Genomic DNA, 21,693 nt, shown 5'->3' with positions numbered 1-21,693 from the left:
TTTAGTACATATAAACGACACATGGAAGTGGTTATGGCATCTCGAAATTGTGTGGCTCTTGTGGATTCTAATGCACGCTGCCTCCGAAAGCTTATTACTTGGCTACCCTCATACTCAAGACCATCGCTATCGTCATTGTCTGTATCCTCCATTACACCTAATTGGACCGCATCACCTCCTCCACCGAACTCGCCACCCGAATCATCATCTTCATCTTCAAATAGATCATTGTAATCCTCTCCACGTATATAATTGTGTAATATGCAACAAGCAAGTACCTATAGTAGAAATTATATTACACATAAATTAATTGAAGCTAAAATAGATTAAAAAAAATGACTGCATAAACCCTAACCCTAAAAATACCATTAACCATACCCTAATGCTAAATACCATAAACCCTAAACACGAAATTAAACCCTAAATACCATAAACCCTAACCCTAAATCCCGAAATTATACAGAAATTAAACAATCAATACAAATACCGCACACATAAATTAAATTAAATTAAATCAAATACAACAGTAAATTAAACTAAAAAAAATTATGGTTTAGGGTTACCTTCTAAAATTTTGGGAAAACTGAAGCCCAATGGGGGAATCGAAGCCGAAGGGAAATTTGAAGGAAGTCAAAGTAGAATTGGAGAAATTGATGCCGAAATGGGGGAAATCGAAGGAAATCAAGAGGATTTTTAGGGGAAAAGAGAGTGAGAAGCGAGATAAGGAGGTAAAAGAGGGGTAGAGGCTAGATGCGAGATGAGTTTCCGCCAAGTCGACATGGAGGGGAAGAAAGTTGGAGGGGGAGAGGCAGAGCTGCTACGGGCCGACAGCGAGAGGGAGATGGGAGAGGAAAAAGAAGAGATGGGAGGCTGAGAGCGAGAACAAGGACAAGAATGAGGGAGCAGAGACATCTGGGGCGCAAGAAGACGAGAGAGGGGGTGCAGGAGAGAGGGAGAAAAAAATGAAAATGAAAATGAGAAGAGCGGTTCGAACCCCGGCGTTTACTTTATCTGGATGATTGGAAAAAAAGGGTCGGAAACCAAATTCCATAAATTATAACGTGGAGATGATGTTCCGCTTCATCTTAGTCATCGAGATGACTTGAAGTCTGGCGCTCCACTAACGACATCAGGAGATGAATTGCATAATGCTGCTGAAGTTCATCTCATGCGTCAAGTTGACTAACCCCCCCATAGGTAGCTGTGAATAGTGCTTCACCCCAAAAGGATATTGGAAAATTTGCAAGTGTCATCATAGATCTTACCATCTCTAGTAAGGTTCGATTTTTCCTTTCAATAGTACCGTTCTGTTCAGTTGTATAAGGCATGCTAAACATATGGATAATCCCATTTGACTTGTAAAATTCAGAGAATAACTCCGAACAATACTCTCCACCTCTGTCGATGTGGAAAATTTTGATCTTCCTTCCTGTGGCATTTTCTACCTCCAATTTGAAGGTTTTGAAATAATCAAAGGCCTCATTTTTTCTATGCAGTAAATATACTCTTCCATATCTTGAGCAATCATCTATAAATGTGATAAAATACGAATGACCATTACGAGTATTCACATTCATAGGTCCACATATATCAGAATGAATAATATCCAAAACATGAAAACTTCTTGAGCCTTTGGATGGAAAGGGTATCTTGTCATTTTCCCAAATATACAACACTCACAAATAGAAAAATCATTATGTGAAAGATTTTTCAATAATCCTTGTGTCACAAGTCTTGTAATTCTATCCTTGTATATATGCCCTAGTCGTGAATCCCACAAATACAATTCATTTTCTTTAATATCCGAAGAAGTAGAAACATTGAACACCATATTTCCACTAAGTTGTAATTGATATAGACCAAAATTTTGAAAACCTCTCAAAATAACTTTATCATCTTGTAACATAAAAAAACTTTCCACTTCCAAAGTAAAATGTAAATTCAAGTTTCTCATGTCAAGATACAAATAATAGACTTCTTCTCATAGAAGGAGCATCAAGACAATCTTCTAAATAAAAAAACTTGTTATCAACAACCTTTAGCCGGTAAATTCCCACACCTTCCACAATGGCCTTTTCATCATTTCCCATGTAAATAAAGCTTGTCCTATCCTCAATCTTTCTTAGCTCTTTGAAGCCCTGCAAATCATTCGATACATGAACAGTTGCACCAGAATCAGCCCACCAACTAAAAGGCTTGATATAAATAGTACAAGTTTCAAGAGATAAGGATTCACTAGTGTTCTCCTATTGCCCTTCTTGCATGGTTTTCGAAGCCCTACAATACTTCTTTATATGTCCTGGCTTATTACAGAAGAAGCAAACACGTTGATTCCACCCTTTATTGATGGACCTTTTTGTCTTTGAAGTTTTGAAATCGAAAGTTCTTTCCCTTCTTCTTAAAATTCTTCTTCTTCTGCTTCAAAACTACGTTAGCGCTAGGTGAAGTTTTATCTAACTCAATACTTGAATTGAGTCTATCGGACTAGTGGTCGATCATATTAACCAAATCAAATATAGTCCACTTTGTCTTGGACAAAGAATAAAAATCTTGAATATATTTGAGAGATTTGGGTAAATAGTTGATAATGGTGACCACTTTAGTTTCTTCATCCATTGGTCTACCATGATATTGTAACTCTTCTGCCATAGGAAGCATGTCATTTACTTGTTTTCTCACATCAGCATTTTCTGCGCTCTTGGCACGAGTGAACTTTTGCCATAAGTTATTGATGTGAGTAGACGACATTTTACCATATTTAGGCTCAATCTGGCCTTGAATCTCTTTTGTAGCAGGGACATGAAAATAAGTCATCAAGAGAGTCTCACTTAGAGCCCCACGAATATGTGACCTAGAAATTTCATTAGCATCATCCCATTCCTTGAATTTTCTAAGGTCCTTCTCATACTGTTTCAGATTATCGAGATAGTTTATTCGGGAAGGTTTTTGAGGAGGAGTATTCACTTTGATAATCTTATCAAACCTATAGTCTCGTAGCATTAAGTCAACCCGTTGTGACCAATTCACATAATTAGTCCCATCAATTACATTTTTCTTTAGGGACTCAACAAAATTATGTGCACTACTGGATGTTCCTGTCATCCAGAAAATATTTTAATATTTGGGAGAACATACATAATTATACAATCATCTCAGCCATCTAATACTCCCACTTACCCTTTGGGGATTCATGAGAGTTACAAGGCAAATCATTCCACATATAATAAACAAACAACAATATCACAAACAAACAGACAAACAAATAAATTAATTAATTAATACTTACCCTTTGGGGATTCATATGAATTAATTTACAATATACTAATCTAATTACACAACTCGCATTACCCTTTGGGGATTTTTCAAATTATATAATTAAATTAATTTTCACATAAAATACATAAATATATAACAAGGCATGCAATAAGACAAATTATAAATACTTCAAGAAATTATAGCAAAGAAATCATTATCTAACAACTAAACCAATTAGATATGAACTATTTATAAAATATCAACATATAAATCTTCATACCTATAGTCTTGGATCTCAAATAGCCAAATAAATTTCAAATAACATGGAAATTCCTTTAAAAATAAAATTATGGGTCAAACCAACTCTTAAAACACATTCTGGCTCATTATATTAGCAAAACCTGGTTTGGTTCATGGTCCTGGGTCATTACAGACCCGGACCGCACAAGCCCGCGTGTTAACAGGCATGCCCAAACAGTAGCCCGAGCATTGGCAGGCAAGCACTAGTAGGCCCGCGCACAGCAGCCCGCACCTGCGGCGCCAGAACACAATAAGCCTAAACTAGGCTTATTTTCATTCATAAATAAATAGCCAAAAAATCCAAAAACATGGAAAATTAGAATCTATCTCTATGATACCAGTAAGGCATAAGTCACTTGTATTTGTTAGACATGATGTCTAATAATAATAAAATAAACATCATAGAAATAGATATTTAAATTCTCCATACATATATCATAGAATTGAAATAATAAGAATAAAGAGAGCATATCTTTCATCTTGAAGAATATAAATAAAATTTGAAGTGCACAAGATAACCTTTGATAATTCATTTACAAGTGATAAACTTGCTCTCGTTCAGCCAGACTGGGTGTGCAATGAGCCTTAACCTCACTTGTAAGACCATGGAGGAATTTATAGATTTTCAAAGGGTGTGGCACTAATGACTATTCATAAGGATACATCATCTTAGGAGAGATACATCCCTTCAAGAGAGATACATCTCCCTATTCCAAAGGGATGTGTCCACTAAGTCATTGCACCCAATTAATCTACCTCTACTGGGGGATGTGCTGGCCATTATTCCCTGTACTGAACATCCAATGATAAAACATCTAGAAGTGAGCCCCACGCCTCTAATATCATGGTAATTTTTTTTTATAAATAATATATTTGAAACCATAATTCCAACAAGTTCGAGTTGACCAGAGAAAAAGGACTGATCACGGTGACGGAGGTGACTCACAGTGCGATCCGTAAGCTGGACGAGGGAGCGCTGAAAGATATCGACTCCACTCTATGGAAGTGGGACGAGGTGGTGAGAGAGCGGCCGCTAACAATATCAGCATCTCCTAGATTCTGCATGTACGAGACGGATTTCGGATGGGGATGTGCAAGTAAGGTGGAGATCGTTATGATCGACAGTACTAGTAAAAGATGTAAGTTCTGATAAGAGGTCCTTTGGATTAATGGTCGATGGATAAACTACCTTTTTGTTTTCTCTCCTAACGTATCTTTTCTTAAATTACAAATGCTAATGAGATTTCCAACATAAGGACTTGTTTCTTTCTATCCAAAAGACTTTAGGTTTTAACCCAATTTTTTAAACTTGATCAGATAAATGATGAACTTTTGAACTTATTTAAAAAAATACCCAACTTTGACAAGTCAACAACTGTATGCGTACAGTCAAAAGTGATACATAGGTTTTGACCAATTACGTGTTGCCACATCATCATACCACATTAATCGAATGACACGTCATCATCCATGCAAGATGCCATGTCATTAAATGATACAAAAACCCTGAGTTTAATATATTACATGGCAAACCACGTCATCATACATGTAGTACATTTTATCATGGATTTAAAATTATTTTCGATTTTAAAAATCAAATTTATTGATACACATTTTTATTACCTTATATTTAAAATAATAAATTATTAAAAAAATTAAAAATGATTTGAGAACTATGCACAATAAAAAAAAGGTTTACTATTTCATGTATGTTTATTTCAGATTTCTCATGTTGTGCTTGTTAGAATAATCAGGTAATTTTGCCCTTAAGAAAAATACTTCAAGTGTGCTTGAGCTAATTGAGATTGAATATATTTTACAAAATAAATTTTAAAGTTTTCTAATGTCAATTGTATAAAATTTAGTAACAAATATATTATAAATAAATAAAAAATTAGAATGAAATTACATTAATACAAATAATAAATATAAAAATAACCCACACTATAATCCACACCTGATCCGACCACACAAAAAAAGATCACATATTAATTATGAATTCACCCGATCTGATTCGCATAATTTATCATAAATGAATAAAAATCGTTAATTCGCCTTATCTGGTCGGATTAGGGTTTAAAGTTTAGGGTTTGGAGTTTAGAATTCATTTCAAATTCTTGATAATGTTGAAGTCAAATATTTAACATCCAAATTTGCATTGGTTTCCCCTAACAAATCTTGTGTTTCTAAGATACGACCTGACCCATTTCCTAGCCCTACTTTGATGTGTAATGTTCCTTTTCTCTAGATACATTTTTTACCTACCCAAAACGTTTCAATTAGTTTTTATAATCTAATTTATTAAATAGTCTAAATGTATCGATGAGATAAAGTAAGTAATCTATCTAAACCCTTCATAATGGGCAAATGCCCATGTAGTCAAGTACGGTAGTAGTGGAAAGAAGCGGCTGCAAAATCTAGCCCCAAACCCTAATTCACCCAAATGATTGGGTAGATACACTAGTAATCGTTTGGAGCCAGAAATTACATCTAATTGCTGCAATGATAGCTTTTATCGGTAGCAGTTGGATGCTACAACATCTCGGCCTTTCATTCATATGGTAGCTTCTCCGAATGGCTGCCGTGAAGCCAGCTCGCGATTCAGAAGAATTGATTTTCTTTTTCGTGAATTTTTTAACCATTATATTAACTTTCTTTGATCATCTCTTTCCCTCTCAATTTATGGTTGAGAGATCATTTTAACGCTTCGAAAGTAGCAGCAGCCATGGCTTCCGCGGTCGAAACTGTGAACGTGGTGGAACAGCGGCGAGTGTCTCCGCCACCGGGCTCCGTTCCTCCGGCGAGGCTCACTCTCACCTACTTCGATGTCCTGTGGTTGCAATCGCCTCCAGTCCAACAAATCTTCTTCTATGATTTCTCTGGCTCCACTCAAGACTTTCGAGACTCGTATTTCCCTCTACTCGAACGCTCCCTCTCGCTTGCACTCACCCTCTTCTACCCCCTCGCCGGCCGCCTAGTTCCCTTGACGGATTCGTACCCCAACGACCACGTCATTCTTTACTCTGAAGGTGACTCCGTATCTCTCACACTCGCCGAGTCCCGCGCCGACTTCGCTCGTCTCGTTAGGAACCAGGCAAAGGAAGCCGAAGAGTTTCACTCGTTAGCCTCTCCCCTGTTTCCTCTGTCTTCAGGCGACACCGAGGGGAAGCAGGAGACTCCCTTAGTAGCGTTTCAAGTTACCGTCTTCCCCCGTTCCGGCATCTGTATTGGATTCACAGTAAAACACGTGGTCACAGACGGGTTCGGCGGCACCCACTTCTTGAAATCGTGGGCCTCCATTTTCAAGGCCGGCGGTGATGTTACCGTCGTGAAAACCCTCCCCGTCTACGACAGGGCTCTCGTCGGAGACCTGGAACATCTGAAGCGGAATTACTTGAAAACAATGAAAAACGAAACTGAGACACCCCGAGCGAGTTTGAGCGAGTTGCAACCGGAGCAGGCTCAGCTCGACCGTGCCACTCGATCCACCTACGTATTGACCCGGACCCACATCCAGAAACTACGCGACCAGATCTACTCAACAGGCGGTCAGAGTGTGGGCCCCAGGCTATCCACGTTCACCGTCACTTGTGCATATGTGTGGGCCTGTTTGGCGAAATCACGTGCGATGCCGCAGGATAGACCAACCTACTTCAGCTTCGCAGTAGATTGCCGCCCTCGGTTAGACCCGCCGGTTCCCGAGTCCTATTTTGGGAACTGTATTGGATCGACCCTGATCGAAGCAAGTCAGGCCGAGTTGACTGGGGAAAATGGACTTGTGGCCGCGTCCAAGACGATTCGCCGGGCTATCCGTCAACTCGACAAGGGAGTGCTGGAAGAAACCGACTACTCCTTCCGGAAGTGGGAAGAGGTTGGGAAAGTACGGGCCTTATCAATCGCAGGGTCACCTAGATTCCTTGTGTATGAGATGGATTTTGGGTGGGGCCGCCCACGTAAGGTTGAGATTGTCTCGATCGACCATAACGAGGCCATGTCGTTGGCCGAGAGTAGAGATGAAGAAGGTGGAGTTGAGATTGGGGTAGTGGGCCCACGAGATGAAATGCTGCGTTTTACTTCGTATTTTGAAGAGGGTTTGCCGGACATTGGAAAAACCCTAAATGTTGCTTAGCTTTTTTGGTAATTTCTGCATATCGCCATAAAATTTACTATGGGTTTGGTAGTAGTGCCCTACTTTGAAAATTTATATTTAAGGAAAAACCTTTAAATAAAATCTTATTAGTGATTTACAAGAAAATTGCAAAAAAAAATCTCTTAGGAATGTTAAATGGATTTCTTATTGCATCTAGGGGTGGCATCGAGCCGAGTCGAGCCCGAACGTGCCTATGTTCAAGCCGAGCTTGATTTAAATATTTCGAACCGAGCTTCGAGCCGAACCTCGTCTCGAGCCTAAAATTATTATCGAGCTCGAGCCCAAAAGTTTTAACCGAGTTCGAGCCCAAAAATTTTAACCAAGTTCGAGCCGAGTTTGAGCTTCAACATATATTTAAAACTTTTCAAGAAATATATATAAATAAATTGTATATAAAATTATGCATATATTTTACATAAAATTGGGTATGACCTCTAAATAAAATTGGGCATAACCTATATATATAATACATGTATAAGATTGGGTATGACCTCTACTTAAAATTGAGCATAATCTATGTATCTAATACTTATATAAAATTCGTCATGACCTCTACTTAAAATTTGGCATAATCTATAAACATAATACCTACATAAACACTCCATTAACACTCCATAAAATTGTCTATACATTCCATAAACACTCCATGAAATTGTTTATACACTCCATAAAATAGTCTAAACACTCCATACAATACATAACATTATGAATAAATTTCATATAATAATCAAACATACCAAAATTAAATGAAATATTACTATCAATTTATAATCAAATAAAAATTATAAATCCTTTAAATAAAATCCTATTACTATTAGAGACTTACTAGAAAATTACAAGAAATATTTTAAATTTTTTTAGGAAAGTTGAATGGACCTCTTTTACCTTTTCTAAGGAAATAAATAATAAATAATAATTAATTTAATATATTATTATACTTATCAATAAATTTTAATCAATTAAAATGTCAAACACAAAATTTCTATGAAAATTTCCTCGTGCTACAAGGATACTTATTCAAAAAATTTCTATACGGTTTTCTAGCCCATCTTGGCAAGAAAATCTTACTTAGAAAATTTTATGATTTTTTAACAAGAATTTATAATTAGAAAAATATTTTCAAAAAAATATGAGGCACTAATTGTCCCTATATTTCTATTAAAAATATTTTTTCAATATTTATTGAAAAACCCATTAATAGTCTCTAGAAACGTATTTCTACTAAAATATCTTTTCAATTTCTTCAAAAGCCTTGAGGAAGGGACAAAGAGTTTTTTTTTTTCCCTTGTTTATGATCTCACACGTAGGGGTGGTTTCGAATAAATTATATATAAAATTATGCATATATTATGTATCTAATACTTATATAAAATTCGGCATGACCTCTACTTAAAATTTGGCATAATCTATAAACATAATACCTACATAAACACTCCATAAACACTCCATAAAATTGTCTATACATTCCATAAACACTCCATGAAATTGTTTATACACTCCATAAAATAGTCTAAACACTCCATACAATACATAACATTATGAATAAATTCCATATAATAATCAAACATACCAAAATTAAATAAAATATTACTATCAATTTACAATCAAATAAAAATTATAAATCCTTTAAATAAAATCCTATTACTATTAGAGACTTACTAGAAAATTACAAGAAATATTTTAAAATTTTTTAGGAAAGTTGAATGGACCTCTTTTACCTTTTCTAAGGAAATAAATAATAAATAATAATTAATTTAATATATTATTATACTTATCGATAAATTTTAATCAATTAAAATGTCAAACACAAAATTTCTATGAAAATTTCCTCGTCTTACAAGGATACTTATTCAAAAAATTTCTATACGGTTTTCTAGCCCATCTTGGCAAGAAAATCTTACTTAGAAAATTATATGATTTTTTAACAAGAATTTATAATTGGAAAAATATTTTCAAAAAAATATGAGGCACTAATTGTCCCTATATTTCTATTAAAAATATTTTTTCAATATTTATTGAAAAACCCATTAATAGTCTCTAGAAACGTATTTCTACTAAAATATCTTTTCAATTTCTTCAAAAGCCATGAGGAAGGGACAAAAAGTTTTTTTTTTTTCCCTTGTTTATGATCTCACACGTAGGGGTGGTTTCGAATAAATTATATATAAAATTATGCATACATTTAAAAAAAATAATGATATGGGAGGTTCAGGATTGAATTTCAATAATAGATTAAAATGTACCAATATTAATCTTTTTTACTCCAATTGTTGTCTAACTTGTTTTGTAATTTTTGAATCTGGCTCTAAATTTACTATGGCCTCCTTAGTGCCCCTATATGAAAATTTATATTATAGGAAAAACTAGAAATATTTTCTTAAGATACATATTCCCAAAAAAACCTTTAAATAAAATCCAATTACTATTAGTGACTTATTATAAAATTACAAGAAATATTTTAAAATTTTATTAGGAAAGTTAAATGGACCTTGTATTACCTCTTTAAGGGATATAAATAAAAATTAATAATCAATCAAATATATAATTATACTTATCGATAAATTTTTAATTAAATAAAATATCAAACACAAAATTGCAATGAAAATTGCTTAATGCTAGAAGTATTACAGAATCAACTGTTATATATTTATTCAAAAATTTTCTATACAATTTTCTACCTCATTTTGAGAGGAAAATCTTACTTAGAAAATTATATGATTTTTAATAAGAATTTTTAATTAGAAAAATGTTTAAAAAAAACATGAGACATCATAGAAACTTATTTCTATAAAATGTATTTTTAATTTTTTTCAAGAGCTATGAAGAAGGAGAGTTTAAGGAATTTTTTTTTTTACTTTATGACACGTGCGAAATCATCTTCGCGCAGGGGAGGGTGGAGATTATTTCTCCCTTGAATTTACTGGTTCAAGTTTTCTACTGAGACGACGGAGGGAAGGGGGTTGCGACGCCGGGGAGGACCTGTCGTCGGGGATGACGGTTGTGACGGAAACTGCGGTGCGGAAGCGACGACGACAAAAACAGAGGCGACGGCGAGGAAGGGAAGAAATCAAATGGAAGGCCACAGAGGCGATAGGCAAGTGGCTGTCGACGACGGTTGAGCCAGCGACAACAGCCTACAGGAGGGACTCGGCAGTGACAAGGGGAGGAAAAAAATTTCCCTCCTCGCTCCCGATCCCGACTCACCTCGAGCCGGCTCGCGAGCCGACGAACCGAACCTGGCTTCGGTCGAGCTCGACTCGTTAAGGTAAACGAGCAGATGTCAGAGCTCGAGCTCGATAGATAACGAATCGAATCGAGCCGGCTCGGTTAGAAGCCCCCCCTAATTGCATCTTCTACGAAAATAAATGAAAATTAATAATCAATTTGATACATTACTATATATTATCGTTACATTTTCAATAAAACAAAATGCCAAACACAAAATTGCAATGAAAAATTGCCTCGAGCTAAAAGTATTAAAACATCAATCGTTAAATACAGATTCAAAAAATTTATATATGGTTTTCTTACCCATCTTGATTGGGAAAATCTTAGGTAGAAAATAATATGATTTTCCTAATAAAAAATTTTTATTAAAAAAATATTCCCAATGAACATGAGACACTAATAGTCCTGAAAACATATTTCTACTACAAATGTCTTTTCAGTTTTATGATGGTTAACTGATAATAAAAAGTGCTAAAAGATGCGTGATTAACATTTTACAATGATAACTGGTAAACTCGTCACATGTACCATAGATATATTACATGCCTCAATTGTCCAAAACATTATTAACAAATTATTTCTCATGTATTAAAATATATATTTATAAATTAATTTATTTTTATTTCCTTTTTTCCTTTAACATGTTTTTCATTTTAATTATAATTTTAACCCTTTTGTTTCATTTTCCCTCCCGCCTTCTACTCTTATTTATTTTTATTTTCCTTATTATCCATTTTTTCCATTTTTTTGGTTCTTCCCTTCATTTTCCTTTTCCTTTTTCCCTCCCCTCTTCTTTTTTTCCCCATCCCTTCTTTTTCCTTTTTCTTCAAGGAATGACAATTTCATATTTATAAATAGATCAAATAATTATGCATATTAAAAATAATAAATTAAAATTTATTAAAAATTACAACCTTCTTAAAAGAATAAAGTAATGTGAAACATAGGTTACTTTATATCATAAATTAATATATCTGAAATATAAAAATTAATAATTATTTTTAATAAAATAAGATTAAATAATTAAAATCTTAATTTTTAAAATATTAACTGTTTTTATAAATCTTGTTTTATCTTTTCCTCATTTGTCATTTCATTTGTAATTTTTATTGTTATGAAAATGGGCAATAAGATTTCAATACTTTCGCGCGTTCGTCTAAGTCGTCTGGTTATTGATTGGAACGGTCGTTAGAAAATTGCATAAGGAAAATGATTGGTAGGAAGATGTCGTTGCAGAGATGTTGCTCTTCCATCCGACGGGTGTTTCTGGTGGCGAATGGACTTGTGGCCATTGGGGCGCATTTCACATTTGCTTTTTGCTTTATATTCTCTGAAGAATCTCCATCCTTTCCCTGTCTAGCTCCCTCTCTCATTCCATCCTCTTCTGCGCAACAGGAAAAGCATCCATGGCAGTGACGGTCGACGCAGTGAAAGTGTTGGAGCAGCGGCGAGTGTCTCTGCCATTGGGTTCGGTTCCTCCAGCAGACCTCCCTCTCACTTACTTCGATGTCACGGCGCTGTCAATTCCTCCAATCCAACAACTCTTCTTCTACGATTTCTCTTGCTCCACTCAAGAGTTCAGAGACTTGCATTTCCCTCAACTCGAACACTCCCTCTCCCTTGCACTCACCCTCTTCTACCCCTTCGCCGGCCGCTTGGTTCCCTTGATGGATTCATACCCGGGCGACCTTGTCATTCGTTACTCTAAAGGTGACTGTGTCCCGCTCACCCTCGCCGAGTCTCGCGCCAACTTCGCTCGTCTTGCCGGGAATCAGCCAAAGGAAGCCAAAGAATTTCACTCGTTAGTCTCTCCGATACTTCCCGTTTCTTCCGACGGCCCGGAGGGTAGGCAGCAGGCGCCATTGGCTGCGTTTCAGGTTACGGTCTTCCCCGGCGCCGGTATCACCATCGGATTCACCGTAAAACACGTCGTCGCGGATGGTTTGGCCGGCACCCACTTCTTAAAATCATGGGCGTCCATTTTTAAGGCCGGTGGGGATATTTCCGTCGTGAAAAACCTCCCCTTCTACGACCGAACCCTCCTCGGAGATCTCGAACAACTGAAACGGGATCACTTGGAAAGGGAAGCCGCGAAGAAAGATCAATCCAGAGCAAGTTTTGGTGAGTCAGAAGCGGAGGAGGATCATGAACTCAACGGAGTGACGCGATCCACCTTCGTGTTAACACGGGCCCACATAAAAAAGCTACATGAAAAGATCTTCTCGACGAGCGAAGTGGGACCCCGGGTATCCACGTTCACGGTCGCGTCCGCGTTCCTGTGGGTCTGTTTGGCAAAGTCACGTGAGGTGCAGGAGGGTAAAACCGTCTATTTCGGCTGCGCGGCAGACTGCCGGCCACGGTTAGATCCACCCCTTCCGGCTTCGTATTTTGGCAACTGCATCAGACTCGTCATCATCGAAGCGAGTCAGGTCGAGTTGACCGGAGAAAAAGGACTGATCGCCGCGACGGAGGCTATTCACAGTGCGATCCGTAGGCTGGACGAGGGAGCGCTGAAAGATATCGACTCCACTCTACGGAAGTGGGAAGAGGTGGTGAGAGAGCGGCCGCTAACAATATCAGCATCACCTAGATTCCGCATGTACGAGACGGATTTCGGATGGGGCTGCGCAAGTAAGGTTGAGATCGTTACGATCGACAGTACCGGGGCCATGTCTATGGCCGAGAATACAGATGAAGAAGGTGGGATCGAGATAGGTGTAGCTGGCCCAGATGACGAACTCTTGCGTTTTACTTCGTTCTTTGAGGAAGGTCTGCGAGCTCTTATGGCATCGATGGGCCGTGATGTCTTAGATTCTTAAGGGCACCCCCTCCCCACAGTACTAATAAAAGATGTAAGTTCTGATAAGAGGTCCTTCGGATCAATGGTCGATGGATGAACTACCCTTTTTTTTTTCTGTATCCTAACATTTCTTTTCTTAAATTACAAACGATAATGAGATTTTCAGCATAGGCACTTGCTTCTTTTTATCTTGAGAATTTTAAGTTTTTACCCAATTTTTTAAACTTGATATGATAAATGATGAACTTTTGAATTTATTTAGAAAAATACGTAACTTAGAAAAGTCAACAACTCGATATGTGTACAGGAAAATACGCAACTTAGACAAGTCAACAACTCTATATGTGTACAGTAAAAATTGACACGTAGATTTAAAATCGCGTCACCATCCATGTAGTACCTTTTATCATCGATTTAAAATTATTTTTGAGTTTAAAAATCAAATTTATTGATACACTATTTTATTACCTTATATTTAAAATAATAAATTATTAAAAAATATTATTTAATTAAAAAATATTACTCTTACCTATTTTAACACAATTTATTATCGATTTAAATTATTTATTATTTGAAAAAATTATAAAACATTTATGTTAGAGTTTAAAATAAAATCTATTTGTACACTACTTTATATTTAAAATATAATAAGTGTACTAATTAATTAAAAAATCTTACTCTTACCTATTTAAAATCTTTATTATCTATTTAAAATATTTATAAATTAAAAATATTATTCAAAAAAATATTTTAGAGTTTAAAAATAAAATTTATTGGTACACTATTTTTTAATTTATTTTTAAAATAATAATTATTAAAAATATATATAAAGTAATTAAAATATATTTCTCTTACCTATTTAACACCTTTTATTATTGATTTAAAATATTTATTAACTGAAAAATTTTAAAATTTTTATTTTTGAGTTTAAAAATCAAATTTATCAGTACACTTTGTATTACCTAAGAAATAATTTAAATAAATAATAAATGAAGTTAAATAGGTAAGTTTAAGATTTTTAATTAATTAATATTTTTTAATAATTAATTATTTTAAATATAAGGTAATAAAAAGTGTATCGATAAATTTGATTTTTAAACTCGAAAATAATTTTTTTGAATAATTTTTTTAATTTATAAATATTTTAAATTGATGATAAAAGGGACTACTTGGATGATGACGTGGTTTTGCCATGTATTTTTTTAAACTCAGGGTTTTTGTGTCATTTAATGATGTGGCATCTTTCATGGGTGATGACATGTTTGTAAGATGACGTGTCAATTGACTCTCAAAGTGCTATTGTGGCATGATGACATGGTGACACATAATCGGTCAAAGCCTCCGTATATCTTTTGGCTGTACACATGTGCAATTGACTAGTCAATTATTTTTCTAAATAAGTTCAAATGTTCGTTATTTATCTAATAAAGTTTAAAAAATTGGGTAAAAACCTAAAAGTCTCTTCTATATATTATTGGAAGATTCTTCATCGCTCTCTCATGTTCTGCTCGCTCCATAAAGAGCATCCATGGCGGTGACGATCGCTAGTGAAGTGTTGGAGCAGCGGCGAGTGTCTCCGCCATGGGGTTCCATTCCTCTGATAGAACTCCCTCTCACCTAGTTTGATGCATTTCACTCACTTCCACTCCAACAACTCCCCTTCTTCGATTTCCCTAGCCTCCTCTCAAGACTTTCGAGATTCGCATTTCCCTCTAGTAGGGGGCCATGCATTACTCCGAGGGCCACTCTGTTGTTAACCTGTGAACGACAGGAAAGAACGAAGAGTACTGAGGCCAGAATGGAACTCTTTTTGACGGGCTCGAGCTTGCCGGATTGCTCCCACCCATGCAGCTCCTGCTTCCCATGCAAGAGAGTGACAGTGAGCTTCAAATGCTCTCTACCAGAGTCCTACTCCATAGTCTACAGGTGTATGAGCAAAGGGAAGTAGGGGTGGCTTCGAACCGAGCCAGCTCGCGAGCAAATCGATTCAGTATACCTGGATCTCGATCCGGGATCGGCTTGTTTAAATTAATGAGCTGAACTCGACCGAATCAAGGTTTGGATTGAATTGGCTTGTTAATTTAACGAGCGACGCAGGATTCGAGGGATTTGGGGGAGTAGGGACCGGGGAGCAGGATCAAGAGCTAGATCATAGAGCGAAGCGAGAGCTAGGGGGGAAATTCTTCCTCCCCTCGTCACTGCCGAGTCCCTCCTGTCCGCTGTTGTGGCCGCCACTGTCACCGTCAACAGTGCCTCACCGGCTGCCTTCTGCCTTTCTGTCGCTGCCGATTCTGTGGCCATCGCTCGATTTCTTCCCCCTCGTCTGCCTTCGCCTTTGTTTCTGTCGTAGCTGTTATCCCCGACGAAAGTTCCTCGTCGGCGCCGCTGAAAGTTTTTCCCTCCGCGTCGTTCCTCGTCCTTGGCGGAAACCAGAGGACCTAAGTTAGAAGGGAAAAATAATTTCCATCCCCTGCAAGAAGATGATTTCGCACGTGCGAGATCATAAACAAGTGAAAAAAATAATAAAAAAATTCTAGGGACTCTTAGTGGTTTTTTTAATAAATATTGAAAAAATATTTTTAGTAAAAATATGTTTCTAGGGACTATTAATGCCTCATGTTTTTTTGAAATATTTTTCTAATTGGAAATTCTTATTAAAAAATTCATATGATTTTCTAAGTAAGATTTTCATGCGAAAACTGTATAGAAAATTTTGAATAAGTATTTGACAGTTGATGCTGTAATACTTTTACCATGAGGCAATTTTTATAGTAATTTTGTGTTTGACATCTTATTTGATTAAAAATTTATCTATAAGTATATTAATATATTAGATTAATTATTAATTTTATTTATTTCCCTAGAAGAGGCAATATGAGGTCCATTTAACTTTCCCAAGAAATTTTTAAAATATTTCTTGTAATTTTCTAGTATGTCACTAATAATAATAGGATTTTATTTAAATTTTTTTTTATGGAAATATGTATCCTAGGAAAAATATTTCTAGTTTTTCCTAGAATATAAATTTTCAACGAGGGGCACTAAGGAGGCCATAGTAAATTTATGGTCAGATTCAAAAATTACCAAATAAGCTAGACAACATTTGGGGTAAAAAAGATTAATATTAGTGCGTTCTAATCCATTATCGAAATTCAATCTCGAACCTCTCCAATCATTCTTTTTATAAAATGTATGCATAATTTTATATATAATTTATTTGACATATATTTCATGTAGAGTATTAAATGTAGGTTAAACTCGAACTCGGCTAAAGCCTGAGCTTGAACTCGGTTAAAATTATTATGCTCGAGCTCAATTACAATTTTAGGCTCGAGGCTAGGGTCAGCTCGAGTTTGAAATATTTAAATCAAGCTCTGTTAGAACATAAGAAGGTTCGGGCTCAGCTCAATTCGATGTCACCCTTATGCCCAATTTTAAGTAGAGGTCATGCCGAATTTTATGTAGAGGTCATGCCCAATTTTATGTAAAATGTATGCATAATTTTATATATAATTTATTTAACATGTATTTTTTGAAAAATGTTAAATGTATGTTGGAGCTTGAACTCGAGAGGTGTATTTTTTGAAAAGTTTTAAATGAATGTGCTCCAGTTCGAAATATTTAAATCAAATACGGCTCGAACATAGGCAGGTTCAGGCTTGGCTAGGCTCGACTCGATGCCACCCCTAAAGGGAAGTACTACCATGTTCCATCCAATTAAGCTACAAAACCAGGACTTATAATGTGGGTTTTCAATCTATCATGGCTTCATATGTTGCCTTTTTGGACTTAAGCGTGCAACTATGTAAAAGAAAGAGTTCTTCATCAAGGAAGTTTGTAGATTGAGTAATCCAACTAGAGAATGAATTAAGTTGTGATTTGTGAAGGAGGGTGAATGATAATTTTGAAGGTGAATGATAATTTTGAAGTTAAGGAATTTAAGCTTCTTTTTAGTTCATGTGTTTTCTATATAAATGTTTCTTATTAATGTTGAAGCCATGGTTGGATTATAATGTTTTGGGTGTCTTTTGAATTATAAAGCTCCATTGAGGGAGTAATGTAATGTCATTCTTCAAATATAAGAATTATACGATGTTACACATTATATAATGTTAATATGTTCACCCTCAATCGAAATTAATGGAGATAGCGGGTTTTTTTTATCTAACGTCCCTGCATGTCATGCGTTTACGTGAAAATTTCGTGGGATCAATGCACCTAGAAATCAAAGCGAGTAATTAATTTTTCCACTAAAATATTTTATATTTGAAACAAGGTTATCGAGTAACTTCAAAGACAAGTTGAATGCCCAGGTACTTAACAAGAGATTTAATGTGTAAAATTACTTTAAGACTTGATAAAATTAATTTTATTTCAATTTTAGCCCTTTTCTATGTCATATTTTGTAATATATCCACTAAAAAATATTTTAACCAGTTCCTTTAAAAAAAACTATTATAATTTGTATTATTTAGTTTAAAAAATATTTTGAATTGAAATAGTAAAACGAAATTGGTTCCGTGGCGCAATGGTTGCACCTCCAACTCTAGAGAAGCAGGTGACGGGTTCAAATCCCGCATTTTGGGTTTTTTATTGTTTGCGCCCTCTTCGTCTTCGACCTCTCCCGATTTTCTGTTTTCCTCCTTTTTTGTGCCCTTTCCTCCATCAGTTCTATGCTGATCATTTCATCATTCAGTTTCCTGATTTAATTGGAGGCTTGGAAAATGCCCCTGACTTCGTCGATGCTGACACTGCAACTAACCAGTAGTTATCCATTTCGTCCCAAACGAAATGGAACTTGTATCCTGGAGCTCAAGTCTGCTCACTTGGTGCGGAATTCCACCTGTAGAGTCACTTGCGTCTCCGCGCGGGGGAAGAAGAAACTGAGCTTAAAGAGCGATAGGTCGGAAACGGAAGAGGTTGTGAGGATATTGTTGAGAAATGCTGACGGCGAAAAGCCCTTGGCCTCGACTTTGAGTAAGTATGTTAGGGTCGTGAGGACTGAGCATTGTTTTATGATGTTTGAAGAGTTGGGGAAGAGGGATAAATGGCTGCAGTGCCTTGAGGTTGGTTTTCGTTCTCTTTTCTGATTACGAATTTTGGTAATAATTTTGTTCCTCTCTGAGAGAAATAGTTTCCTGCTGCGATTTTTAGGTATATGAACTATTTTACTTTTTCTAAGAAGTTAGAATTCTCAGGTTTGAATCGATGTGTGTGAATTTTCTTGAATTGGGTTTCTTTCTTCTAGCTCACAACATCATAAATTTTCAATTTTTGCACTGGTGAGACGATTGAAGTTTTCCGGCTGGTTAATTATTCTGTGGCCATGACTTTCTTTTGTTTGGATAATTGGAAAATGGAGGATTTTCCTCATTACTCTCTTCTGCCTTTCTCTCTCGGTAAATAGTCTGTTTTCTGGTTCTTCCTTATGCGACTCATTTTCCCTGTCATGTTAATTGTTATCTTCCTCCATTTGTCCCTGTATTAGCTGCTGCCGGATTCTGTTTGAACTCTACTTTGATAGTTGACTTCTATCCCTATGATTCTGGTTAACTAGGAGATTCATGTTTATTTTGATTCCAAAACCTGCATTTTCCCATTCACTTACAGGGAATTGTCTTACTAGTACAACAAGAAGAAGAGCGTAATTTTAATATAATTTTTTATGGAGCTCCTGCTTCACAGATATCTTCTATGTTTCATACAGTGACTTAACCTTTGTTTTCATGGATATAATACATCACCAGTCTCTGTTTAAGATGGTTTGCATGTATTTAAGCTGCAACTTTAAGCCCTGTGATTGATTAATTAACAGACGCATAACAAAGAATTCCCTTACTTTGTTTTTCTTTTTTCTGGAATGAATTAACAGAAGGGAAAAAGTGAATTTTCTTTTGTCAGTTTTCTGAAAAGTGGTCTAATATCTTTCCATACTAGCATAAAATGAAGGCTCAGTCATTTTTAAACCATTCAGGTTTTTAGGTGGATGCAGAAACAACGATGGTATGTTGCTGATAATGGTGTCTATTCTAAGCTCATCTCTGTCATGGGAAAGAAAGGCCAGACTCGCATGGCAATGTGGCTCTTCTCAGAGATGAGGAGTAGTGGCTGTAGGCCTGACTCTTCTGTCTACAATGCCCTTATCACTGCTCATCTCCATTCGAAGGACAAAGCTAAAGCTTTAGCAAAAGCTTCTGGATACTTTGAAAAGATGAAAGGTATTGAAAGGTGCAAACCCAATATTGTAACTTACAACATTCTTCTAAGAGCTTATGCCCAGGCAAAGGAAGTAAAACAAGTTGAAGCTTTGTTCAAAGATCTTGCGGAAAGCAATGTTTCACCAGATATATACACTTATAATGGTGTGATGGATGCTTACGGGAAGAACGGGATGTTACAAGAGATGGAATCGATACTTACCCGCATGAAAATTAACCAGTGCAAGCCTGATATCATAACATTTAATTCACTGATTGATGCATATGGCAAGAGACAAGCTTTTGAGAAAATGGAGCAAGTGTTCAAGAGTTTACTACGATCTAAAGAAAGGCCTTCCTTACCAACATTTAATTCGATGATTATAAACTACGGGAAGGCTCGACTTAGGGAGAGGGCAGAATCGGTTTTCAGGAAGATGACGGACATGGGATATACTCCTAGTTATGTGACATATGAGAGTTTGATAACTACTTATGGATATTGTGATTGTGTTGCCAAAGCTAGAGAAAAATTTGATGAGTTTATAGAATCCGGTAAGGAGGTTCAGTTGTCTACTTTGAATGCCATGCTTGATGCCTACTGCTTGAACGATCTGCCATATGAAGCCGATTCACTTTTGGATTATGCTAGTAGAAACGGTATTCTGCCAGGTGCTTCGACTTATAAGCTACTTTATAAGGCCTACACCAAATCAAACAAGAAAGATCTAGTGGAGAAGTTGATGAAGCTTATGGACAAAGAGGGTATTGTGCCCAATAAGACGTTCTTCCTGGAGGCTCTGGGTGTTTTTGCCTCTCAGACAAATACTGACTCCAGCAACACCCCTAAGGGATCAGTTCCTAAGAAGCATGATTCTAGGAGTTCTGGAAAGGGTTCAATCCCAAAAAAGCTCGACTCTGTAAACTCTTTAAAGGGATCATTTCCAGAGAAAGTAGCTAATAACCCAACTAAAACAACAACAGTGGAGCATTGATCCCTTTTTTGCAATCAATTGGAAGTCAAAAGTGCCAGAAACTGCAATGTGGATGAGTTGGATTTCTCTGAAGAAACTGTGAGAAATCTGAATTTCCTCACCATCTTTGATCAGTATTTCGTCTCCTAGATGCCAGTAATGAGGCTGGGTTACAGAACACAGGCTCAAATTTTTGTATTATATGTGTCAAGGATTGTTCCTTAACAAGAATCTGTTCATTGTAGATCCTCACTTGTAGAATTTTCTCGAAGTGGCAAGGCAGCATTCTTCTCTGAGTTATTTGTGGTTTGATCATAAACCCAACTGCCCTGTTATTTGTAGTTTGATTAAGCTCAGATCAAAATTATACTAAATATTTAAGTAGCGGCAATATTAGAATTGAATTATAATCAACAAACCTCCCTTTTGAGCTCAAAACAAATATATAATTGAGGGTTGATGTAATACGAAAAACTATTTGGTGTGAAATATGTGAAACGTTATCTCAGCCTTCCGATCATAATCAATGGTTATCTCAGCCGTTTGATAATGAAATAGTCATTTCACACGTTTTGCACCAAATGATTTTTCGTATTGAATCAGCCGTACCGGAAATGAAATTTAAAAATTCCTTTTTAACGTATATAAATCCCTGGTCTCGGTCGATCACTGGGTTGAGACAAATATAACTAGGTTCAATTTTATTTGATCCGATGATTGATGGGTCCAGAGATTTTTTGGGCTAAGATGTCCACTTCAACTTATATCAGGAGATGTCCCCCTTAATCA

General features: G+C 36.1%; 3 protein-coding genes across 3 annotated transcripts; all 3 read left to right on the top strand.

Moving 5' to 3' along the window:
• Positions 1-6,254: 6,254 nt before the first annotated feature.
• LOC137937768 (anthocyanin 5-aromatic acyltransferase-like) lies at positions 6,255-7,723 on the top strand. Its single transcript, XM_068782936.1, has one exon. It carries the CDS (start codon positions 6,281-6,283, stop codon positions 7,682-7,684), a length of 1,404 nt encoding a protein of 467 aa, XP_068639037.1. The 5' UTR covers positions 6,255-6,280; the 3' UTR covers positions 7,685-7,723.
• Positions 7,724-12,300: 4,577 nt separating this feature from the next.
• On the top strand, positions 12,301-13,903 carry LOC137936691 (coumaroyl-CoA:anthocyanidin 3-O-glucoside-6''-O-coumaroyltransferase 1-like). The gene has a single exon (XM_068781518.1). It carries the CDS (start codon positions 12,340-12,342, stop codon positions 13,750-13,752), a length of 1,413 nt encoding a protein of 470 aa, XP_068637619.1. The 5' UTR covers positions 12,301-12,339; the 3' UTR covers positions 13,753-13,903.
• A 4,448-nt stretch (positions 13,904-18,351) lies between these two features.
• On the top strand, positions 18,352-21,228 carry LOC137937007 (pentatricopeptide repeat-containing protein PPR5 homolog, chloroplastic). The gene is made up of 2 exons (XM_068782019.1): positions 18,352-18,799; positions 19,708-21,228. Exons 1-2 carry the CDS (start codon positions 18,458-18,460, stop codon positions 20,923-20,925), a joined length of 1,560 nt encoding a protein of 519 aa, XP_068638120.1. The 5' UTR covers positions 18,352-18,457; the 3' UTR covers positions 20,926-21,228.
• Positions 21,229-21,693: the final 465 nt, after the last annotated feature.

The sequence above is a fragment of the Aristolochia californica genome, unplaced genomic scaffold, assembly GCF_029961685.1.
Source record: "Aristolochia californica isolate CCGP_79_NKW_82.1479 unplaced genomic scaffold, dmAriCali1.0.hap1 SCAF_7, whole genome shotgun sequence".
Taxonomy (NCBI): domain Eukaryota; kingdom Viridiplantae; phylum Streptophyta; class Magnoliopsida; order Piperales; family Aristolochiaceae; genus Aristolochia; species Aristolochia californica.
This window is presented reverse-complemented; position numbering and strand designations above follow the sequence as displayed.